This window comes from Hipposideros armiger, unplaced genomic scaffold (genome assembly GCF_001890085.2).
Source record: "Hipposideros armiger isolate ML-2016 unplaced genomic scaffold, ASM189008v1 scaffold_62, whole genome shotgun sequence".
Classification (NCBI taxonomy): domain Eukaryota; kingdom Metazoa; phylum Chordata; class Mammalia; order Chiroptera; family Hipposideridae; genus Hipposideros; species Hipposideros armiger.
The window spans coordinates 711,564-730,535 of NW_017731412.1; the positions used below are offsets into that span (position 1 = coordinate 711,564).

The window sequence follows — 18,972 nt, forward strand, 5'->3', positions numbered from 1 at the left end:
GGGGTCCTCTGGCGTCCCAAGCCAGCTCTTAACCAACGCGCCACTCAGCCGGCCCGCTTCATGTATTTTTGGACTCTGTTGTTAGGTAGATGAATACATATGTTTATAACTGTCGTATCTTCCTGGTGAACTGACGTTTTTATTATTATAGAAAGTGCCTCTCTTTCTCTGTTAACATCTTTTGCTTTAAAGTCTATTGTGTTTGTTGTCAGTATAGCTAGCTCCTCCAGCTCTCCTATGGTTACTCATGGTGTAGCTTTTTCTATCCTTTTACTTTTTTTCTTCTTTTTTTATTATAGTAAAATACCCATTACATAAAATTTACCATCTTAACTAGTTTTAAGTGTACAGTTCAGTGGTATTAAATACATTCAAAATGTTGTGCAGCCATCACCATCCATCTCCAGAACTCATCATCTTGTAAAACTGAAGTTCTATACTCATTAAGCACTAACTCCCCATTGCCTCCTTCCACCCATCCGCTAGCAACCACCATTCTACTTTCTGTCTCTGTGATTTTTGACTATTCCTAATACCTCATATAAGGGGAATCATATAGTATTTTCTTTTTTGTGACTGGCTTATTTCACTTCACATTATGATGTTCTCAAGGTTCATCCATGTTGTAGCATATTACAGAATTTCCTGCCTTTTGAAGGCTGAATAATACTCCATTGTATGTATATACTACATTTTGCTTATCTTTATCTGTTCGTCTGTCAGTGGACACTTAGGTTGCTTCCATGTTTTAGCTGTTGCGAATAATGCTACTGTGAACATGGAAGTACAAATATCTCTTCAAGACCCTGCTTTCACTTCTGTTGGGTATGTACTTGGAATTTCTGGGTCATATGCTAGTTCTGTTTTTAATTTTTTTGAGAAACTGCCATACTGTTTTCCACAGCAGCTGTACCATTGTACGTTCCCACAAACAGTGCACAAAGGTTCCAATTTCTCCACATCCTCACCAACTCTTGGTATTTTCTATTGTTTCTGATCATTCCCATCCTAATGGTATGAGGTGGTATCTCATAATCATTTTGATTTGCATTTTCTTCTTGATGTTCAGTGATACTGAACATCTTTTTGTGCATATTGGCCATTTGTGTATCTTTGGAGAAATGTCTTATTCCAGTCCTTCGCCCATTTTTTGAATTGGGTTTTTGTTTTTGGCGGGGGGGCGGGTTTGTTGTATTTTAGGAATGCTCTATCTATTCTGGATATTAATCCTGTATCAGGTGTATGATTTTCAAATATTTTCTACCATTCTGTGAGTTGTCTCTTTTACTTTGTTGATAGTGTATTTTGATGTGCAAAATTTTAAAATTTCATGAGGTCCATTTTGTCTGTTCTTTTGTTGCCCATTCCTTGCGGTGTCATATCCAAGAAATCGTTGCCAAATCCAATGTTGTGAAATTCTTGCCCTGTGTTTTCTTCTAAGAGTTTTGTTGTTTTAGGTCTTACATTTAGGTCTTTGATCCATTTGGAATTAATTTTTGTATATGGTGTTAAGGGTCTAACTTCCTTCTTTTGCATGTGGATATCCAGTTTTCCCATGACCATTTGTTGAAATCCTTTTATTTTTAACCTATTTGCATCTTTGAATCTAAAGTGTGTCTCATCGATAGCAGCTTATATAGTTGGATCTTTCCTTTTAACCCAGGAAATAATATTTATTTTTTACTATATTATTATTTTATTTTTATATTTGTTATATAGAAATATTATACATTTAACGTATTATTTTGTAAATATTATTATCTGTAAAAACAAGCAATGGATAGATTTGGCTGTGGGTCATAATTTGCTAAATAATCCTTGGTCTAGAAGGATTCTCAAGAATTTTTTCCATGTATCTATATGCTTATTAATTTAAGGTAATGTATATGTTTCTTTAGCAGAGCCAAGTCAATGTGTTTGTCATTAATGGCTTTGAAGTATTCCCTAATTTCCTTCAGGAAAGTGTTTTAATTGACCTATGCCTTCCTACCTTCTCCTTTTGTCATTAAAATACGTGGTAAAATATGCAATCGAAGCATAGAAGAGTTGAGAGGTGTAAGAGTGTTCCTTCTTTTGCCCAGCTGAGCTTAGTGAAGCCCTAGCACTGATGAGTGTTTATCGCATCAACCACAAAGATGCCAGAATTAAACCTGAGAAAGAGGACAAGAGGTGTAAGAAAAACAGGGTTCAGAAATCAGCGCAGTAAAGAGTCCTGGTAGGGCTTCTATTACCTTCTGCAGAGCCTACTGTCAAACCTCCAGTCAGAGCCTCTACACGCTTGAACTGTCTTGGCTGACCATCAAGTAGAGGGCCATCTTAATAAGCACTAGTACAGTGAAGAATTTAGTCTAATGTTATTTTCACATCTCAGGAACTGGGCATATGAACAGTCCTTTGATCTGATTATAACAAATAATTCCATAGAACAAATGTTTATTTGTCATCGAATCTCCTATAAGTGTATGTTTTCATTAGAGTCGAGGATAGGAGGGGCTTGGCAAATGATTTTACTCCACCATGAAGCTTAGACTGTGCTCCAACTCCTTTCCTAATCCTGTATTATTCCCCACCTTCTTAAACGCTTCTAAATCCACAGGCCATGCAGTGGAAACTGAAGGAGGTAGACAGATTACATGAGTAGGTTTGCATTCTGTGTAAGGGGTGGTTAGTAGAGACAGTGCCTGGGACCTCCCTCCTTCATTGGGAAAGATTTGTCCCTTTTCATGCTGAAGCCTGGACAGTTACCCCTGATGCCGGAATAGTGCTAGGGAAGAAGCCAGAGCCTGCGTCTAGCCTTGTTAGTGCCTGTAACTTACTGTACGACCTTGACAAGCTCCTTAACCTCGAGGTACAGTTTTTCAGAAGGGAGTTTATGTCATGACCTTGCTCGTCCCTCATAAATCAGTATCCCTCCATCATCTGGCTTATTTCACCTTTCTAGTCATTTATTCTACAATTGTTGATCATTTCCTATATGATGAAAACTTATCAAGACTGGGCAGCGGAAAGGTGTAGAGATGAAGCTATTCTAACCTTGTTTTAGACACCTGCATTTTCATTGGGCAGAAGCTTTGCTTTCATCTCTGAACTTAGTCTGGTGTCTGGCACATATTAACTGCACAATGAGTGTGTGTTACATGGACAAATAACCAGTTCTCATACACTGGAAATCAGGATTCTAGTGATAAATATGGTCTATCAGATTCTAATAGCAACGAAACAATTTGCAAGTCTCATGAGTTTTGGCCTAAGTTTTCAAGGTCTGCAGATGGTTTCCTATTCTACCTGTGGAACTCTGAAAAAATGAATTTTAACCTACCACAATTTAAATATTGGGTTGTCGGGAAAGTCATGACGTATTTTTCTATGTTTTTCAATGCAAAAATGCTTCATGACTTTTCCAATGACCCAATCAATACATAGCTTTCTTGCCTAAAAATGTATGGCAACAGAAGCTTCACATACAGTGACTAAATAGAAATTCCATGAAAACTTTCATTAAACTGTAGAGGCTCTATTTGGAACTAATTGAAAGCTATTTAAAACTATTTTAAAAATCTGTTAAAAAATATAAAAAGTATGGTTATGCAATGAATGTGACAGAACAGCTTTGTACTCAAAATGTTGCTGTTGAAAATTAGATAAACTTACTATTGATATTTACTATTATTTTATTTGAACTTTTAACTCTTAATTTATTCAGTTATTCCAACAATTTGATCAACTCGTTCAAAGATATAGGCCTCTGTATCATGGCAGCATGTATCAGACCAGTCTTTCTGGAATCTCAGGAAATACACCTGACCATTTTAGCAAATAAGTATTTAGTGAGGCATTCTGAAAGATATCTTCCTCCCCATACTCCAAAGAGAAAAACAAAACACTGAGCATGTACTCAAATGGACCTTGTAGATGAGCTGAAGAATCTCTTTTTATCCTAAACTTTTTGCTTTCTCTCTTGTTGGAAAACAATTTAGACAAAATGTCTAATAATAAAGTCCTACAGAACACAAAACTCTGCTTATCAGATTCTCTCAGGAGATGTTGGGTGATAAGGTCTTCTATTTATTGTCCCACCTCTGTTTAATTGTTCAGCTTTTTAACTGCAGAATTATTCTCTGCCCCCTCCCTTTTTTATTTTTATAGGAAACCTCCATTTTAGAGGAATATAATATCAATTGGACTCAGAAACTGGGAGCTGGAATAAGTGGTCCAGTTAGGTAAGAAACAGTTGTGCAAACTATGACAAAATTGTTCTGAAAAGGACGATTTGAAATACATCTTAAATTAGAAGCACCAGAGGTGCCAGATTTGTGAAACAGCCTTAATTTAACGAGTGGAGGTATTTATGTTAGGCTGTTTCTCGTGCATACAGAAATATATTTAAGTGACCAAGTCACATGACATGTAACAGACTCACTTAAAATGTTGATCCTGTGGAGCCACCGTGAGAGTCCCCTATAGCTGGCAGACACCCTTATTTCTTTTTCGGCCAGCCCTGAGTTGATTTCCCTGGCGCGGGAGCTGAGGCCTGTGAAGAGGGGATGAGATGCATCTCTGCCTCTCCACCTGCCGGCCTTGGGGGCACGTTTGTTCTGATGCACCGGGATATATTCTTTCTTTCTTTCTTTTTTTTTTTTTTTTAAAGATTTTTATTGGGGAATTGGGGGCATGGGAACAGCGCTGGGGAATTGGGGAAGGGGAACAGACAAGTTGCTGTCGTTTTGTTCTTCAGTCTAGTTGTGGAGGACGTTGCTTCACTGGCCCAAGTTGGCACCATCATTGTGCTCTTCCCGGGCGAGTCACATCAGTCGCCGGCTTCTGGACGGCCGCTCACGGCGGCTGCTGGCCGCTCACGCTGGCTGCTGGCTACACACGGTAGCCCATGGCAACCCACTGCCACAGGGGCTGCAGCCTACGCTGTCACCGGTGACTCACGGCAGCCCAGCTGCAGGTTGAGCTGTTGTTCAGCATCTTAGCTGTAGAGGGCAGTGTCACTGGCCCTCATATGTGGGATCCGAACCGGGGCCCTCTGGCGTCCCAAGCCAGTTCTTAACCATCGTACCACTCGGCCGGCCCGGGATATATTCTTTCTTGATTAGAAGTACAATTCTCAAAGAACAAACTTGTTAAATTAGTTTTCACTGTAACATAGATGATTTCTGATTGAATTTTTTTCTCCAAATCCAGAGTCTGTGTGAAGAACTCTACCCAAGAACGATTTGCACTGAAAATTCTTTTTGATCGTCCAAAAGCTAGAAATGAGGTATGATCCTTTATTGCCTCGACTTGCCCAAATATTTGAAGTGCCTAAGAATTATTCTTTTTACAAGTAAGGCAGCTTCCTAGCGAGAATACACAGATGCACAAAGAATTTGTGATTTTAAGTTCATACTTCCCCCTTTCCCCTGTTCATGGTATCGTTACCAAGCAGCCCTGTATCTCTCGGTACCTAAGGCTGTTAGTACTGAGGCTTATTTCCTTTCAGCCACCTCTTGTTTTATTCTTGTACCTTGAAGCATTTGGGTTTACTTCAGCTTTTGCTTATTGGAAAAAGTCCTTGAAGAATGGAGATAAAATAATACAAGGAAGGGGCTGGTGAAGCATCTTGACAGTATGCTGCAGCAGGGCTCTGAGGATGTATTTCTAGTTTTTAAAAATACACACTTATTTTAAAATATCTGGATGTGGTGATGACTTGTTAATAACGTGCAGTGAAGTACTTACTCTTTTGCTTGGAGATATATGAATAATATCTGAAATACAATGAATTATTTGCCCAATTTTTCATTTGCTAATAGATAGGATAATAGAAAGTAATCTGTTGAGGTTTTATTCATGGAAAGAGCATTAAGGAGGGAATCTGTGAAAACTTTTTTTTAACATCCTTCCAGGTGGTAAGGTTTTTTTTTTTTTAATCTATAATATAAGCTTATCCCCTTGCTCCTAGTGTGGTCATTTTTTGGGGGTTGGGGGGGTGGTGGGGGGGACGGAGCTTGGAGAGAATATGTTGGCATTCCCTATGTACAGAAACGTTTCCTCTGTTCTCTTTAAGGTACGTCTGCACATGATGTGTGCCACACACCCAAACATAGTTCAAATTATTGAAGTGTTTGCTAACAGTGTACAGTTTCCTCATGAGTCCAGCCCCAGGTAAGACGACACAGGGTCATCATCACGTGCCCACCTCTCATATGGAGGCCAAGGGGTAGTGGGATCTTCCTCTCTTTTGTGCCCCTCCCCCCTTCTTCCCTTCCTTCTCTCCCTGCCTGCCTCCCTCCCTTCCTTTTTCTCTTTTTTTCTCTCCTTTACTTTTTGTTTTGGAAAATTTCAAACATTTGTGAAAGCAGACAGAATTATGTAATGAACCCCACCCCCGGTACCTGTCACCCCACATCAGCAGTTACCAGCTCCTTGCAGTTTTGTTTCATCTGTACCCCACCCAGGCTCCTGGCCCCACTGATTATTCTGATTACTTTCTGTCTTTTTTAAAAAAAGCATGTAATGTGGAATTAAAACAGATTCTATTTCAAATTAGTGAAAGAAGACCAAATATTATTCTAGGCAATGTCTTAGAGGTTGATACGGCAAAAAGCCGTTATTGCTTAGTCTGACATTCCTTTTAAAGGAAGAAATGTTTGGCAAGCCCATTGGGTGGCATTCTAAGTCTCTCCCAGGGAATTCAAAGTTAAATAAGGTATGGTTTGTGTTGGGGGGACTGAGATATAAATCCATCTTCATAACAGTAGGACAGGCACCAAGGAGAGGCATCCATAAAATATTTTGAGCTTACAGAGGAGGAGAGCTGTTAACTGTAGGCTGGGGAGGCCGTTGTCTCACAGAGTGGTTATGTGGAGGCTGGGATTTGAAGAGGGAAGGTAGAAGTTTTTCACATGGAGAAATAAGATGGTTCATGAAAACAAATAGGAAATGAAATGATTATTTCTTACAACTGTGCTCTGTTGGTGAAAGCATTTGGATAGAAGCTGGAAGCATTGATAGCAAAAGATGATAACCAAAATTCAGACTTTTTTTACAACATTTGTATTTTTGCTTTTATTTAGTTGCCGTGTAATCCTGTGTAGCTGTCTTTTTGAGCATGCTGTGGGACATGTGAAACTAGTGGAGTGGGGGAATGGACACACACACACACACACACACACAGAATAACTAAGACAGCCCAAATGACCCAGCCATATGACTTGAAATTCCTGTCCTACAGAAAGTCATATTCTGTTTTCAATACACTTTCGATGTAGCTGCCCTAAAATACATATAGAGAACATGTCACTTAAAAGATCATCCATCCCCTCTTTAACATTTAGTAATAACAAATTAACTATAGTATCTTCAAAAAAGGATCACTGTCTTCAAAACTTATTCTTTAACTGCTATTTTAGCTTCTTAGACAGTGTTAGGTCAGGGATATTCCTTTATGCATAGTGTCCAGTTGGTAGTAACAAAGGGTCTAACTCCAAGGAGCTTGGTAGGAATAGACTTAGGAAGTAGTTACACACTTTGTAGATGAGGTATCTTTAGGTTAGCTACTTGATGTTTCAGTTTTTTTTTTTTTTTAACTTAACAAAATCAAATGCTTTCAAACAGGGCTCGACTCTTAATTGTAATGGAGATGATGGAAGGGGGAGAGCTATTTCACAGAATCAGCCAGCACCGGCACTTTACAGAGAAGCAAGCCAGCCAAGTAACAAAGCAGGCAAGTTAACCCCGGGTACCAATCAAACTGCCAACAACGTTGGTTAATAAGCACAATTTCATTGGGGGGGGAATAAAAGAAAGCTTGAAGAAAAGCTCTATTTGATCTTTCATTGCCTGCTTTGTTATGTAATCAGAAAAGATGCCTTGACAGGAGATATGTGACCCCTTTTATGTTTTGGGGGGGAGGGGACTATATTCTTAAGCGGTTGTCAATTGTTTAACTACTGTAAGATTTAAAGAAACTCTGGAAGGAAGGTAATCTTAACTGTTTTGTGGACTGTAGATATCTTTAGACATATAGCTTTTAAGCACTACTATTGGACTTTGAGATAAAATGCTGCTATACCACCTGGAAGATTGTGTGCTATAAAAATACGTTCTGACAGTTGTAGATAAGATACTTTTTGCTTATGAGTCACCTTTCTGTCATCAGATTTTAGTGGTATTCTAAGGTCTTTGTAATTCTGGGTTATGTCTATTTTGGCATCACATTTTATTGCTAGAGAAATGAAGTATGTCACAAGCAATACTAGGAATCCAACCGGAAATAATGTCTTGAGGAGGTGAAAAGCTAAACCATAAAGGCTTATCTTCAGACCAAGCAAGCAAGGCAAAGAAAAGCAGAAAGCACAGCCCAATTGGTTCTTAATAAAAAATTCTTCCAAATTTCCTCAAGCATTTTTTGATGCCTCCGTTTTTGGTTTGGAAAACCAAGAGAATCCATACTGAGAGTTGAAGGACAGGTAGAATTTGCTCTTTAATTTTTAAAGTTATACCTTGTTGTTTTCAGATATTAGGACTGTGGGTGAGCTCTGATAATCTTCTGCAAAACAAAGCCCTTCAAATCCACCTTAACAGTCAACATTTCAACAAGTGGGATGAGCACACTGGAACATCAGATGGAAAAATCCAGTTAGCTGCTTTCCATTTTTCTGGAAGGCAGAGCTGAAGTTGAGCTCCCTGGAGAGTGCAGCTCTCTTCCGGGCCAGGTGATGGTGCCGCTGCCCTGCTGGGGGCCCTCAGGCCTGCTGAAGATGGCCTGGCACTGTTCTCTGCAGTGCTTGGCACGTTGCAGATGAGTGGAACTGGAAACAGTTCATTTTCCCCATTTAATACAGGATTTAACCATCAGTTCGTTCTGATAAAGAATTGTTTCACTATCGTATTTTTCTTTTTGTTGAACAAAATACAGGTTGCAGTTAAACTAAGCTTAATTCATCGTTTCTTGGTACCAAGTCTTACTTAATTTCTGCATTAAAATTGAAAACCAACCACAGTCTTAATTGACTTAATTAGGATCATTTTGAAACATCCAGAGTTCTCTAAATCAGGGGCATTAAAGAGTTAACTCTTTTAAGATGCGGTTGCTCCTTTATGTCCTTTTCCAGATAGCTTTGGCTCTACAGCACTGTCACTTGCTAAACATCGCGCACAGAGACCTCAAGCCTGAGAATCTGCTTTTCAAGGATAACTCGTTGGTGAGACGCCTTGCTTTCCTGCCTTTTCGTGCTGCCGCTTGTGCATAGTTTAGGAATGGGTGTGTAGGTGTGTATGTGTTTGGAGGGCTCTGAATCCGTAGTGAAGAGGCTTTAGGCCACGGTGCGTCAAGTAGCTTTCTTTTCTGACTTGTTCCCTTGCTAGGGGCCCAGAGAAATTGTACCATACCCCTGGCATTGATAATTTTGGATGCTACTATGTATTTGTAGGACTTAAGATTTGGGATATTATTTGGAGGGACTTTGGGAAGAGGCAGGAATCTATATGCTATTATACATTACCTTGAAACTTAACAGTTGTATTTGCTGATAAGGTATATTTTCTCCTCCAGCTGCCCCCCCTTCCCCCCTGCACCATGCCCTATGAAATAAGTTTGTCATGAAGCTGGTGTTGACGAGTGAAGCAGGACCCTGGATTGATGAGAGATAATGGGCCAGTAGATAGAGTCGGGGCGTTTGGCTAAGATTTTGATTTTAGTGCTACCTGTATAAGTTATGAAACAAGGCTAACTGTGAGTGGGTAGAACTTCCTTACTTCTGTATTATTAAGAAGTTCCTCAATATGAATCATTTCTCCAGACCTGAGGACATGCTACTCATAGGCCCAGGTCTCAGCCAGAAACTTGTACAAGCTCAAGGTAACATGTCTTACACCTGAATTTTCCTTTAATATTTACTGAGGACTCTCTTTATTTTATTTCAGGATGCCCCAGTGAAGTTGTGTGATTTTGGATTTGCCAAAATTGACCAAGGTGATTTGATGACACCCCAATTCACCCCTTATTATGTAGCACCTCAGGTAAGCGTGTGCTGTTTCTGCCATAGGATGTATCACCAAGCTGCCTGTAGACTTACATTTATTCTGCACACAAGTAGGCGTGTATTACAAATGGGAAGGGAGAACTCAGCTTCAGAAACCTACAGGCTGCTTCATTTGGTGTCGGCATTTTATTTTTTAAAACCAGCTTTATTGAGGTATGATTTAAATACAATAAAATACCCCTACTTTAAGTGTAGTTTGATGAGTTCTGATAAATGGATACTCCTGCACGATCACTTCCATAATGAAGGTACAAAACATTTCCATTAGTTCAAAATCTGTCTTGTGTGCTTTTCCAGTCAGTCTGCTCCCAACTTGACCCCCAGCCCCAGGCAACCGCTGATTTGGTTTTTTGGTTAGTTTTGCCTGTTGTAGAATTTCATAAGAATAAAATTCATGCACCTTTGTGTTTTACTTTTGCTCAACATATTTTGTTTTTTTAATTTTATTTTTATTGGGGACCAGCCATAGTCATTGGTTATACATGGGTTTCATGCTACAATGGCATAGTTGACTCTTTTAAGGAGGGCGCAGCTCACAGTGGCCCATGTAGAGATCGAACCGGCAACCTTGGTGTTATCAGCACCACGCTCTAACCAACTGAGCTAACCAGTCACCCAACATGTTTTTAAAATTCATCCATGTTGCTGCATTATCTTTATTGCTGAGTAGTGTTCCATCCTATGACTAAGATATGTGTGTTTATCCACTCACTGACTAATTGCCATTTGGGGTTGGTTCCCATTTTTGGCTATTATGAATAAAGTTGCTGTGAACATTCATTTACAAGTTTTGGGGGACATATTTTCCCCCGTAAGTAATATCTTTTTCCAAAATGTTTTTTTACCATTTTACATATGCACCAGTAATGTATAAGAAAGAGGTGCAGTTGCTGCCACCTGCTCATGTTTGTTAATATTTGTAACCTTAGTCATCTGGTAGATACATGGTGTTATTTCATTATGGATTTAATTACAGCATTTTCCTAATGGCTACTGTTGATGAGTATTTTTTCACGTGTTCATGGGCCATTCTGAAATATGGGTACAAATCTCTTGCCCCTTTTTTGTTGTTGGTTTTATAATTGAGATGTAAGAATTTTTTGTTATATTCTGGATACAAGTTCTTTATTGTACATATGTATTAATTTTTTACTGCTGATGTTAACAAATCACCATAAACTTAGTGGTTTAAAACAACACACATTTACTATCCTGCAGTTTTGGAGGTCAGAAGTCTGAAATGTTTTCAAGATGTTGGTAGGACTGTTCCTTTTGGAAGCTCTAGGGGAGGATCCATATCCTCGCCTTTTCTAGCTTCTAGACGCTGTCGCATTCTTTGGCTTGTGGCCTCTTCCTCCATTTTCAAAACCAGCAGTGTAGCATCTTCCAGTGTCTACACTGGCCTCACCCAGATAATCCAAGAGAAGCCCCACATCTCACCATCCTTCACTTAATCAAATCTACAGAGTCCCTTTTGCCATGTAAGGTAACAGGTTCCAGAGATTAGGACATAGAGATCTTGGTGGGTGCGCATTTTTCTGCCTACCACACATGTATTATGAATATATAGTCTGGCTTGCTTTTCAATTTTCTTAATAGTTTTTTAAATAGAAGTTTTTAATTTTTATTTATTTATTTATTATTATTTTTTTTTTTTTTGGGGAATTGGGATGGGAACAGTGCTGGGGAATTGGGGGAAGGGGAACAGACAGGTTGCTGTCGTTTTGTTTTTCAGTCTAGTTGTGGAGGACGTTGCTTCACTGGCCCAAGTTGGCACCATCATTGCGCTCTTCCCGGGCGAGGCAGATCAGTTGCTGGCTTCTGGATGGCTGCTCACTGCGGTTGCTGGCCGCTCACGCTGGCTGCTGGCTACATACGATAGCCCATGGCAACCCACTGCCACAGGGGCTGCAGCCTATGCCGTCGCCGGCAACTCATGGCAGCCCAGCTCCAGGTCGAGCTGTTGTTCAGCATCCTAGCTGTAGAGGGCAGTGTCACTGGCCCTCATATGTGGGATCTGAACCCGGGCCCTCTGGCATCCCAAGCCAGTTCTTAACCATCGCGCCACTCGGCCGGCCCCTGTCTTGATTATTATAGCTTTATAATAATTCTTGAAATAAGGTAGTGTTAGCCCTCCGGCTTTGTTGTTCTTTCTTGTAGTTGTTTTGGCTATTCGAATTTCTTTTCATTTCCATATGAACTTTAGAATCAACTATTTATTTCGAGTAAGAGCCTGCTGGTATTTGGAGGGTTGTTTTAGAGGTTTGGTTCATCAATTTAGAGGTTTGGCGTACTGACATCTAACAATACTGAGCCTTCCAACCCGTGAGCAAGCTATATTGCTCCATTTATTTTTGTCTTGAGTTTTGCTTAGCAATATTTGTCTCATTTTCAGTGTACACGTCTTTCACATCTTTTGTTAGATTTGACCTTAATATTTTTTATACTCTCATAAATGGTATTTTCCTTTTTACGTTTAATTAATTCACTTTATTCTTCTTATATAAAAAACACTTTTTGGTGTCCACAGCCGGAACCTGGGTCCTGCGCATGGAGGCTCTGTGGGTCTTTATGAGGTGGTCAGTGAATTCCTGATAGGGAGGGAGGCTTGGTAAACAGTCTCTTTACAGAAATCAGTGGTAAGATAAGCTATAGGTCTTCGAGATGGCATTGAAGGTGGCCTTGGCAAAGTTGTCCCGGGTGGCAGTGCAGCCCATGGCTGAGGTGTAGCGGTTGTCAGTACCAGCCATCAGGAACAGGTTCATAGGCATGGCGGCCAAGACAATAGCAGTGGGAATGAAGGATACAGGACAGAGCCGTAGCATCCTGTCACCTTGGAAGGAACCATGGGGGTTTTGCCAGTCTTGGTCCTCCAGGAGTCCCACTGCACAGGACAGTGGAGAGCTTGGCCAGGGTGATAGCACCATGGATGGTAGTGGTTACTTTAACACCTAGACCTACATGACTGTTACAGTCCCTGAGAGCAACAAGTACCTTGAATCTGATCTGCAGGCCACTACTGGTCTGCTTTTACACAGGCATAAGGGGAAAAGTCAGTGATCTCAGATGCCTTGATGGACAGGAAGAAGAGATAAATCTCCTCCAGGGACTTGATCTTAATGTTCTTGACCAGGCAAACACTGATGAATTGCTGGTTGTAAGGGGGAAAAGGTTTTTGAAAATATTGTGTTTATGTGGAGTTTTTTTTACTGTTGACTTCCCAGTGTCTACCCTTTTCAGCCTTCCAGCAGCTGTCTCAAGTTGTGTGTCAGTGTGATTTTCAATAAGTGTCTCCTTTGGTCTGACTCTCACAGGTACTAGAGGCACAGAGAAGGCATCAGAAGGAGAAATCTGGCATCATACCTACCTCGCCGACACCCTACACTTATAACAAGGTAGGGGAAGAGATATTTATCTTCACCCCTTGGGTGTAGTCTCTCTTCTGTGAGGTGTTTGTGGCCCTCTGGGAATGTGGCTAATTCCATTCTTATCCCTTATATTCCTGTCCAAGTGGCTGCAAGTAGCCACACACAGAGTATTTGGAATTCAGTTTTTTGTCTGATGAAATGAGGTTCTAACCAATTTAGGTTTTGTATCAGAAACCAAGGGCTATGGTCACCTGTAGGGTATTTATTTATTAGGAAACACAGTGGATTCCTGTGATATATTACTTCCCAGTATTATTTTTCTTTTATTCCTGTTCCATTTTGTGAATCTAGTGGTCCAATGACCACATTTAAAAGACGGGGTTGCCTTTTTTTGAGGTGGAGGCCATTTCTGAGAACATTCCATGGCCTTTATTTTACCATTCTTTCTTACCCCATAAAATACCCAACTTGGAATAGTGTCTAGTACATGTAGCAAGTGCTTTTAAGTGTTACCTGTACTATCACAGTTCTTACTCGGTAGCCTACATATCAAGCATCTCTGTTCTAAAGCATAAGAGTTAGGTCCTGGAGTCGGCCGAGTAGATGTGGAAAAAAATGACGCTGGTTGGGGACTTAAGGCTGGATATAGAGGACATGGGGAGCTGAGAATAGTAAAAAGGCAGTAGGCCAGCTCTTCCTAGGTCCCACACTTTTGAGGGCCCCACGCACACGTGCACACATGCACGTGCATACACATAATCAAAGAACACATGCTCCTCTGCCACTCAGGCCCCTGCACTTGGCACTGGCACAGTGTGACCAGAACTCTCAACATCCACTTTCATGATTAACACTGTTCGGTCCCCAAGTAATCACTGTTCCACACGTTCTCACCTTTCAAACTCAGACTGTGGGCAGCTGTGTCCCTATGTCATGAGGTCTGAGGGCTGTGCTGACCTGAGTATCTGAGTCAGAAACTGCCTCCTGCTTCCCAGTGCGAGCAGAAGTTGGGTAGTAGAAGCACTCAGGTAACAGGCAGATTAATTTACTAAAATCTTCTCAGCATGAACTCAGTGGACTCCTGTGTGATATGTTATTTCCCAGTATTGTTTTTCTTCTCTTCCTGTTCCATTTTGTGTATCTACTGGTGCTCATGAATTAGCGTGGCATTCATAAAAATTACCCACTGCAGATGAATAACGTTGAAATAATAAACAGTTCATAGTTCTTTTTAATGTGTATATATGTTGGTCTAGATATAATCTTTGTATTGGTAACTAAATGAGCACTGAATGCTACATTTACAAATAATTTTTAATACAAATGTTTAATAAAAATATGTAATAAGATATAATTAAGTATCTAAAAATTAAATAAATATATCAACTGCAATTAAAAAAAAAAAAAGAGGCAGTAGGCCAGGAAACTTGCTCTGGCTCTAGCACTACTGAGCTGCTGCTATAAGTTGATTAGGTCACTTAGTTTCACTCTTCACAAATGATCTTAGAGATGAAAAGATCTCTGTAGTATCAGTTTCCTCGTGTGTAAAGTGAGGGATTTGAACTATTTTCAAGATTCAGTTTCACCTCTATAATTTTATAATCTTGTTCTACAGCATGGGTTATATCATATACAGACATCCATTAGTCTGATGCCAAAACATGGGTATGAGTAGCTGAGACACCCCATTTTCCAGGCTTCTCTCAGAGCATCCCAGAAATGCTTTTCCTGGCCTTCCCTCTTGTGTCTCTCTTTGATCTGTGTCAAACTGCTTTGGGCCTTTACGAAATGTCTTGTGCTGTATTATGGGGTCAGCCTACCTGTACGTTCCCTGCTTTGTTCCTGCACCCACAACCCTGCCCAGGTTGACAGACTGTATGTTTCACAACCAGCTGGCTTCTATCTGTTACTCCTCTGGCTGGGGACAAAGTATCCTGCCTCTGTACCCAAGGATCAGAATGCAGCGTGGGCCTAAGCACTGAGAATAAAAGTGACTGTTTACTTCGCCCCAGGCTGGCCTTGTATGCTGGTGTGTATATATGTAGTGTAGGCGGCATATAAAAACTATGGAGTAAAAGGTTTTTCTCCTAAGACTTCCTGAAACTTTTCTAGTCTCTATTAAGTGATTTCTTAGAGATACCAGCCTTTTTATGTCTGGGCCGGTCGGTCCTGGGGGTTTTATTTTGGAGCTGTGCCTCTGTGATGAGTGACCGTTTTCTTTTTGCTTTCAGAGCTGTGATTTGTGGTCCCTAGGGGTGATCATCTACGTGATGTTGTGCGGATACCCTCCTTTTTACTCCAAACACCACAGTCGGACTATCCCAAAGGATATGCGGAGAAAGATCATGACGGGCAGCTTTGAGTTCCCAGAGGAAGAGTGGAGCCAGATCTCAGAGATGGCCAAAGATGTTGTGAGGAAGTGAGTCCCTGGGCCCTGGGCAGGGAGGCCAAGGAGGCCTTCACATGATGGTGGAGCACAAGGGAATGTTGATTAGGAAAAGTCACTGTTTCCTAGGCATGCTCCTTACTGTTTAGCATCACAGAAATCTTATCCCTGGAGCCTGAGATGAGAGTCCTCTGTGTCCACACCTCAGTGAAAAGGAGCCTCGCTCCCTCCTGTAGCCAGTGTCTCTGTGAGCATTAATACATGACCCTAAATGATAACCCCCCCTGGTGTGCCCTCTTCATGGAAGCCAGTCATTTGCAACAGACATGATGCCTGGAACTGAACTAGGGTGCTAAGATGACAGCGACGCTTTTGGCTTTTCATTCCTTGGCTGCTGTGGGAGTATGTGATTGAGGGTGTGGAGCCTGGACCCCACCTTCTAGCCTTCTCACTGCTCGTTGGTTGCTGTGACATATATTAAGATGGGAAGATTTAGTAAATTAGGGCTAGTGAGTAGATGAGGGAGAGTTGACATTCAGAGTGCTCTGGTACCTGGAGGAGTAGGTAAAAAGTCAGACCTAAATTTGAAGTATGCTTGCTTTTTCTGCTCACCTGTGGAGGAGGCTCAGCTGCCTGGGATTTGGGCACTGTTCTGGTATTCCTACTGCTGGGTTTCACTCAGCAATATCCTTTTTTTGTTTCAGTTTCTTCATCTGTAATGTGATGAAGACAGGCATTAAAGGGGCAGTACCTGGGAACTGTCTCCTGACAGCACAGCCATTTCTATTTCTCTATGGAGATTCCTCCCTTTCAAAAGTGAGCTTATCCTGTTGGCTAGGGGTCTAAGTATATAAAGAGGGACTAGTTTCTAAAATATACAAGTAAAAGTTTTTTAGGAAGTTGGAGGCAATGTTGAGATCATCATCTGTCTTCCCATGCTGTAGTCTCACCTACTTAACCAAAACATTATTATCCTCTGAGTAGTTCTTTGCCAGTTCTATAGGATATATTTTCTGTCCCTAGAGCAACATTGATGATGATCTTTCAGCTTTGGAATTCTTTTCTAATAAACCTGTTCTTTAGAATCTGATGCTGTTGGTTCAGAATGAGCCAGAAGGTTGCAGAGAACCTGAAAGAGCAAATAGGCCTGTTGTCTGACCCTGACATTTGGAATGGGAGGATGTGTAGTTGGAAGGAGGTGCCCTAAATAGCCCAGGAAACATGCTAAGGTGAGTTAGGAGTTGCATCAGCATGAATGGACAACATGTAAAGAAGCAGGATCAGAGCACTGCATTAGGCTTAGAAGGAAATGCCATCCCCTTCTCAGACTCTAGATGTTTAGCTTTGAATATCTCTGGAGTAAAGGGTTCATGTCCTGCTACATGGTAACATCCTGGATTTTTAGAACCTCCAGACGCTTTGACTAATTTTGTAACTTCTCTCAGCCAAAAGAACACTCTTAGTCCCTTTTGGAAATGAGAGCCCACTGTCCTAGAAACATCAATATGGCGATTCAAGGTTTAGGAACTAGAAGCCATATGTAGGATTATCTTACTGAACGCAGAACTCAGTCTGAAGTGTTACTGGACTAATTAAGCCTTTTCCTACCAATTTGATCTCACTTTGTCTAGTACAGATAGGAAGGACCATCTAAGGACATGGTGCCCTCACATCTAGTGGTCAGGGACTAGAACCCCACTCCTGCCCTGCAGGTGGAAAGCCTGTACGAACTGGTAGAAAGTGATAGCTAGAGGTGGTTAGAGCCAGACCTAGGAACTTCCTGGCCTTCTGGAAGCAACTGAGCGTGCCAGCCCTGTTGGCCTTTTCCCCACAGGCTCCTGAAGGTCAAACCAGAGGAAAGACTCACCATCGAGGGAGTGTTGGACCACCCCTGGCTAAACTCAACTGAGGCCCTGGATAACGTGCTACCTTCTGCCCAGCTGATGATGGATAAGGTTTTGAACGATGCTTATTTTGTTAGCTAAAAAAGCTGTGTTGAGAAGGAATGCTGGGAATCAACTCAGTGAGGGGTTACAGGCAAAACAATACAGAGCATGCATTCTTTCCCAGAGAAACATCTCTGGTTTCCTGAAAATCAGAATCAGAAATAAAGAGCTTGTTTCCATAAAAGACCAGATCACAACCCCGTAAATATACACTAAGGGAACACAACACTCAAAGGACTATCTTCCTATGATCATCAGTGGGAAAAGCAGCCTGGCTTCATTCATGGGAAGTCGGTGAACAGGTGTGGCAGGGCCAGGCTTGGAAAGCAGATGGGGGCATAGTCTTATCTCAGTAGGCTGTAACTGAGAGGCCATCGTAGATTTCTGTGAAGAGATTTGCCACCAGGAAGGTATGGGAGGGTCAGACAGACTTGCAGACTTACCAACCTAGGATGTCTGCAGTAACCTAGACAAGGATGGGTGGCTCTGGGAGCAGAGAAATAGTGATAAATTTCTACAATTTTTGGTGACTAATTAGGTATAAGGGGACAGGGGGTGGCCTATCTGATGATACCATCGAGAAACAGGGAAATCAGGAACGAGGCTGGTTTGAGCGAAGGGAAGTCTAGGTTTTAGATGCTGTTTAAAGCGGCAGACGGACACTTGAGTGAGATGTGTGGTGTGGAACCACAGTGTGGCCGAGAGGCAAAGGCACAGACTTGAATGTTACTTGCTTAGAAGGGGTGGGGTTGAAGTGTGACAAAGAATAAGCGGAGGGGGTGACGTTCAGCCGGCCATTCAAGTCCATGGACTTTCCATCCTAGAACCATGGCCCAGTTTGTCCGTAACCTCGCAGAGAAGGCCCCGGCACTGGTAAACACCGCTATGACTTACTCGAAGCCTCGCTTGGCCACATTTTGGCATTATACCAAGGTTGAGCTGGTTCCTCCAACCCCTGCTGAGATCCCTACAGCTATTCAGAGCTTGAAAAAAATAGTCAGTAGTGCTCAAACTGGTAGCTTCAAACAGCTCACAGTTAAGGAAGCTCTGCTGAATGGTTTGGTGGCCACTGAGGTGTGGATGTGGTTTTATGTTGGCGAGATCATAGACAAGCGTGGACTGGTGATAATGTTTGAAGACCAGTCATTAACATCTGTTTCTTTTGGGTTTATTATTTGAATGTTCTTGAGCCATGTGTGATCAGACTGGTATTTGAATAAAATATGTCAAAATCAATA

General features: G+C 41.3%; 1 protein-coding gene and 1 pseudogene across 3 annotated transcripts in view; both read left to right on the plus strand.

The window, feature by feature from the left end:
• Nucleotides 1–18,972, plus strand: part of MAPKAPK5 (MAPK activated protein kinase 5) — a 27,834-nt gene that overhangs the window by 3,344 nt on the left and 5,518 nt on the right. For all 3 annotated transcript variants that reach the window (XM_019641624.1, XM_019641625.1, XM_019641626.1), the window contains exons 2-10: nt 4,147–4,220; nt 5,191–5,266; nt 6,056–6,153; nt 7,606–7,714; nt 9,105–9,194; nt 9,916–10,011; nt 13,349–13,429; nt 15,634–15,821; nt 17,623–17,743. In XM_019641624.1, the coding sequence (XP_019497169.1) occupies nt 4,147–4,220; nt 5,191–5,266; nt 6,056–6,153; nt 7,606–7,714; nt 9,105–9,194; nt 9,916–10,011; nt 13,349–13,429; nt 15,634–15,821; nt 17,623–17,743 (933 nt within the window). The remainder of the gene's footprint in view (nt 1–4,146; nt 4,221–5,190; nt 5,267–6,055; nt 6,154–7,605; nt 7,715–9,104; nt 9,195–9,915; nt 10,012–13,348; nt 13,430–15,633; nt 15,822–17,622; nt 17,744–18,972) is intronic.
• Nucleotides 18,548–18,938, plus strand: LOC109382260 (ATP synthase subunit g, mitochondrial pseudogene; annotated as a pseudogene).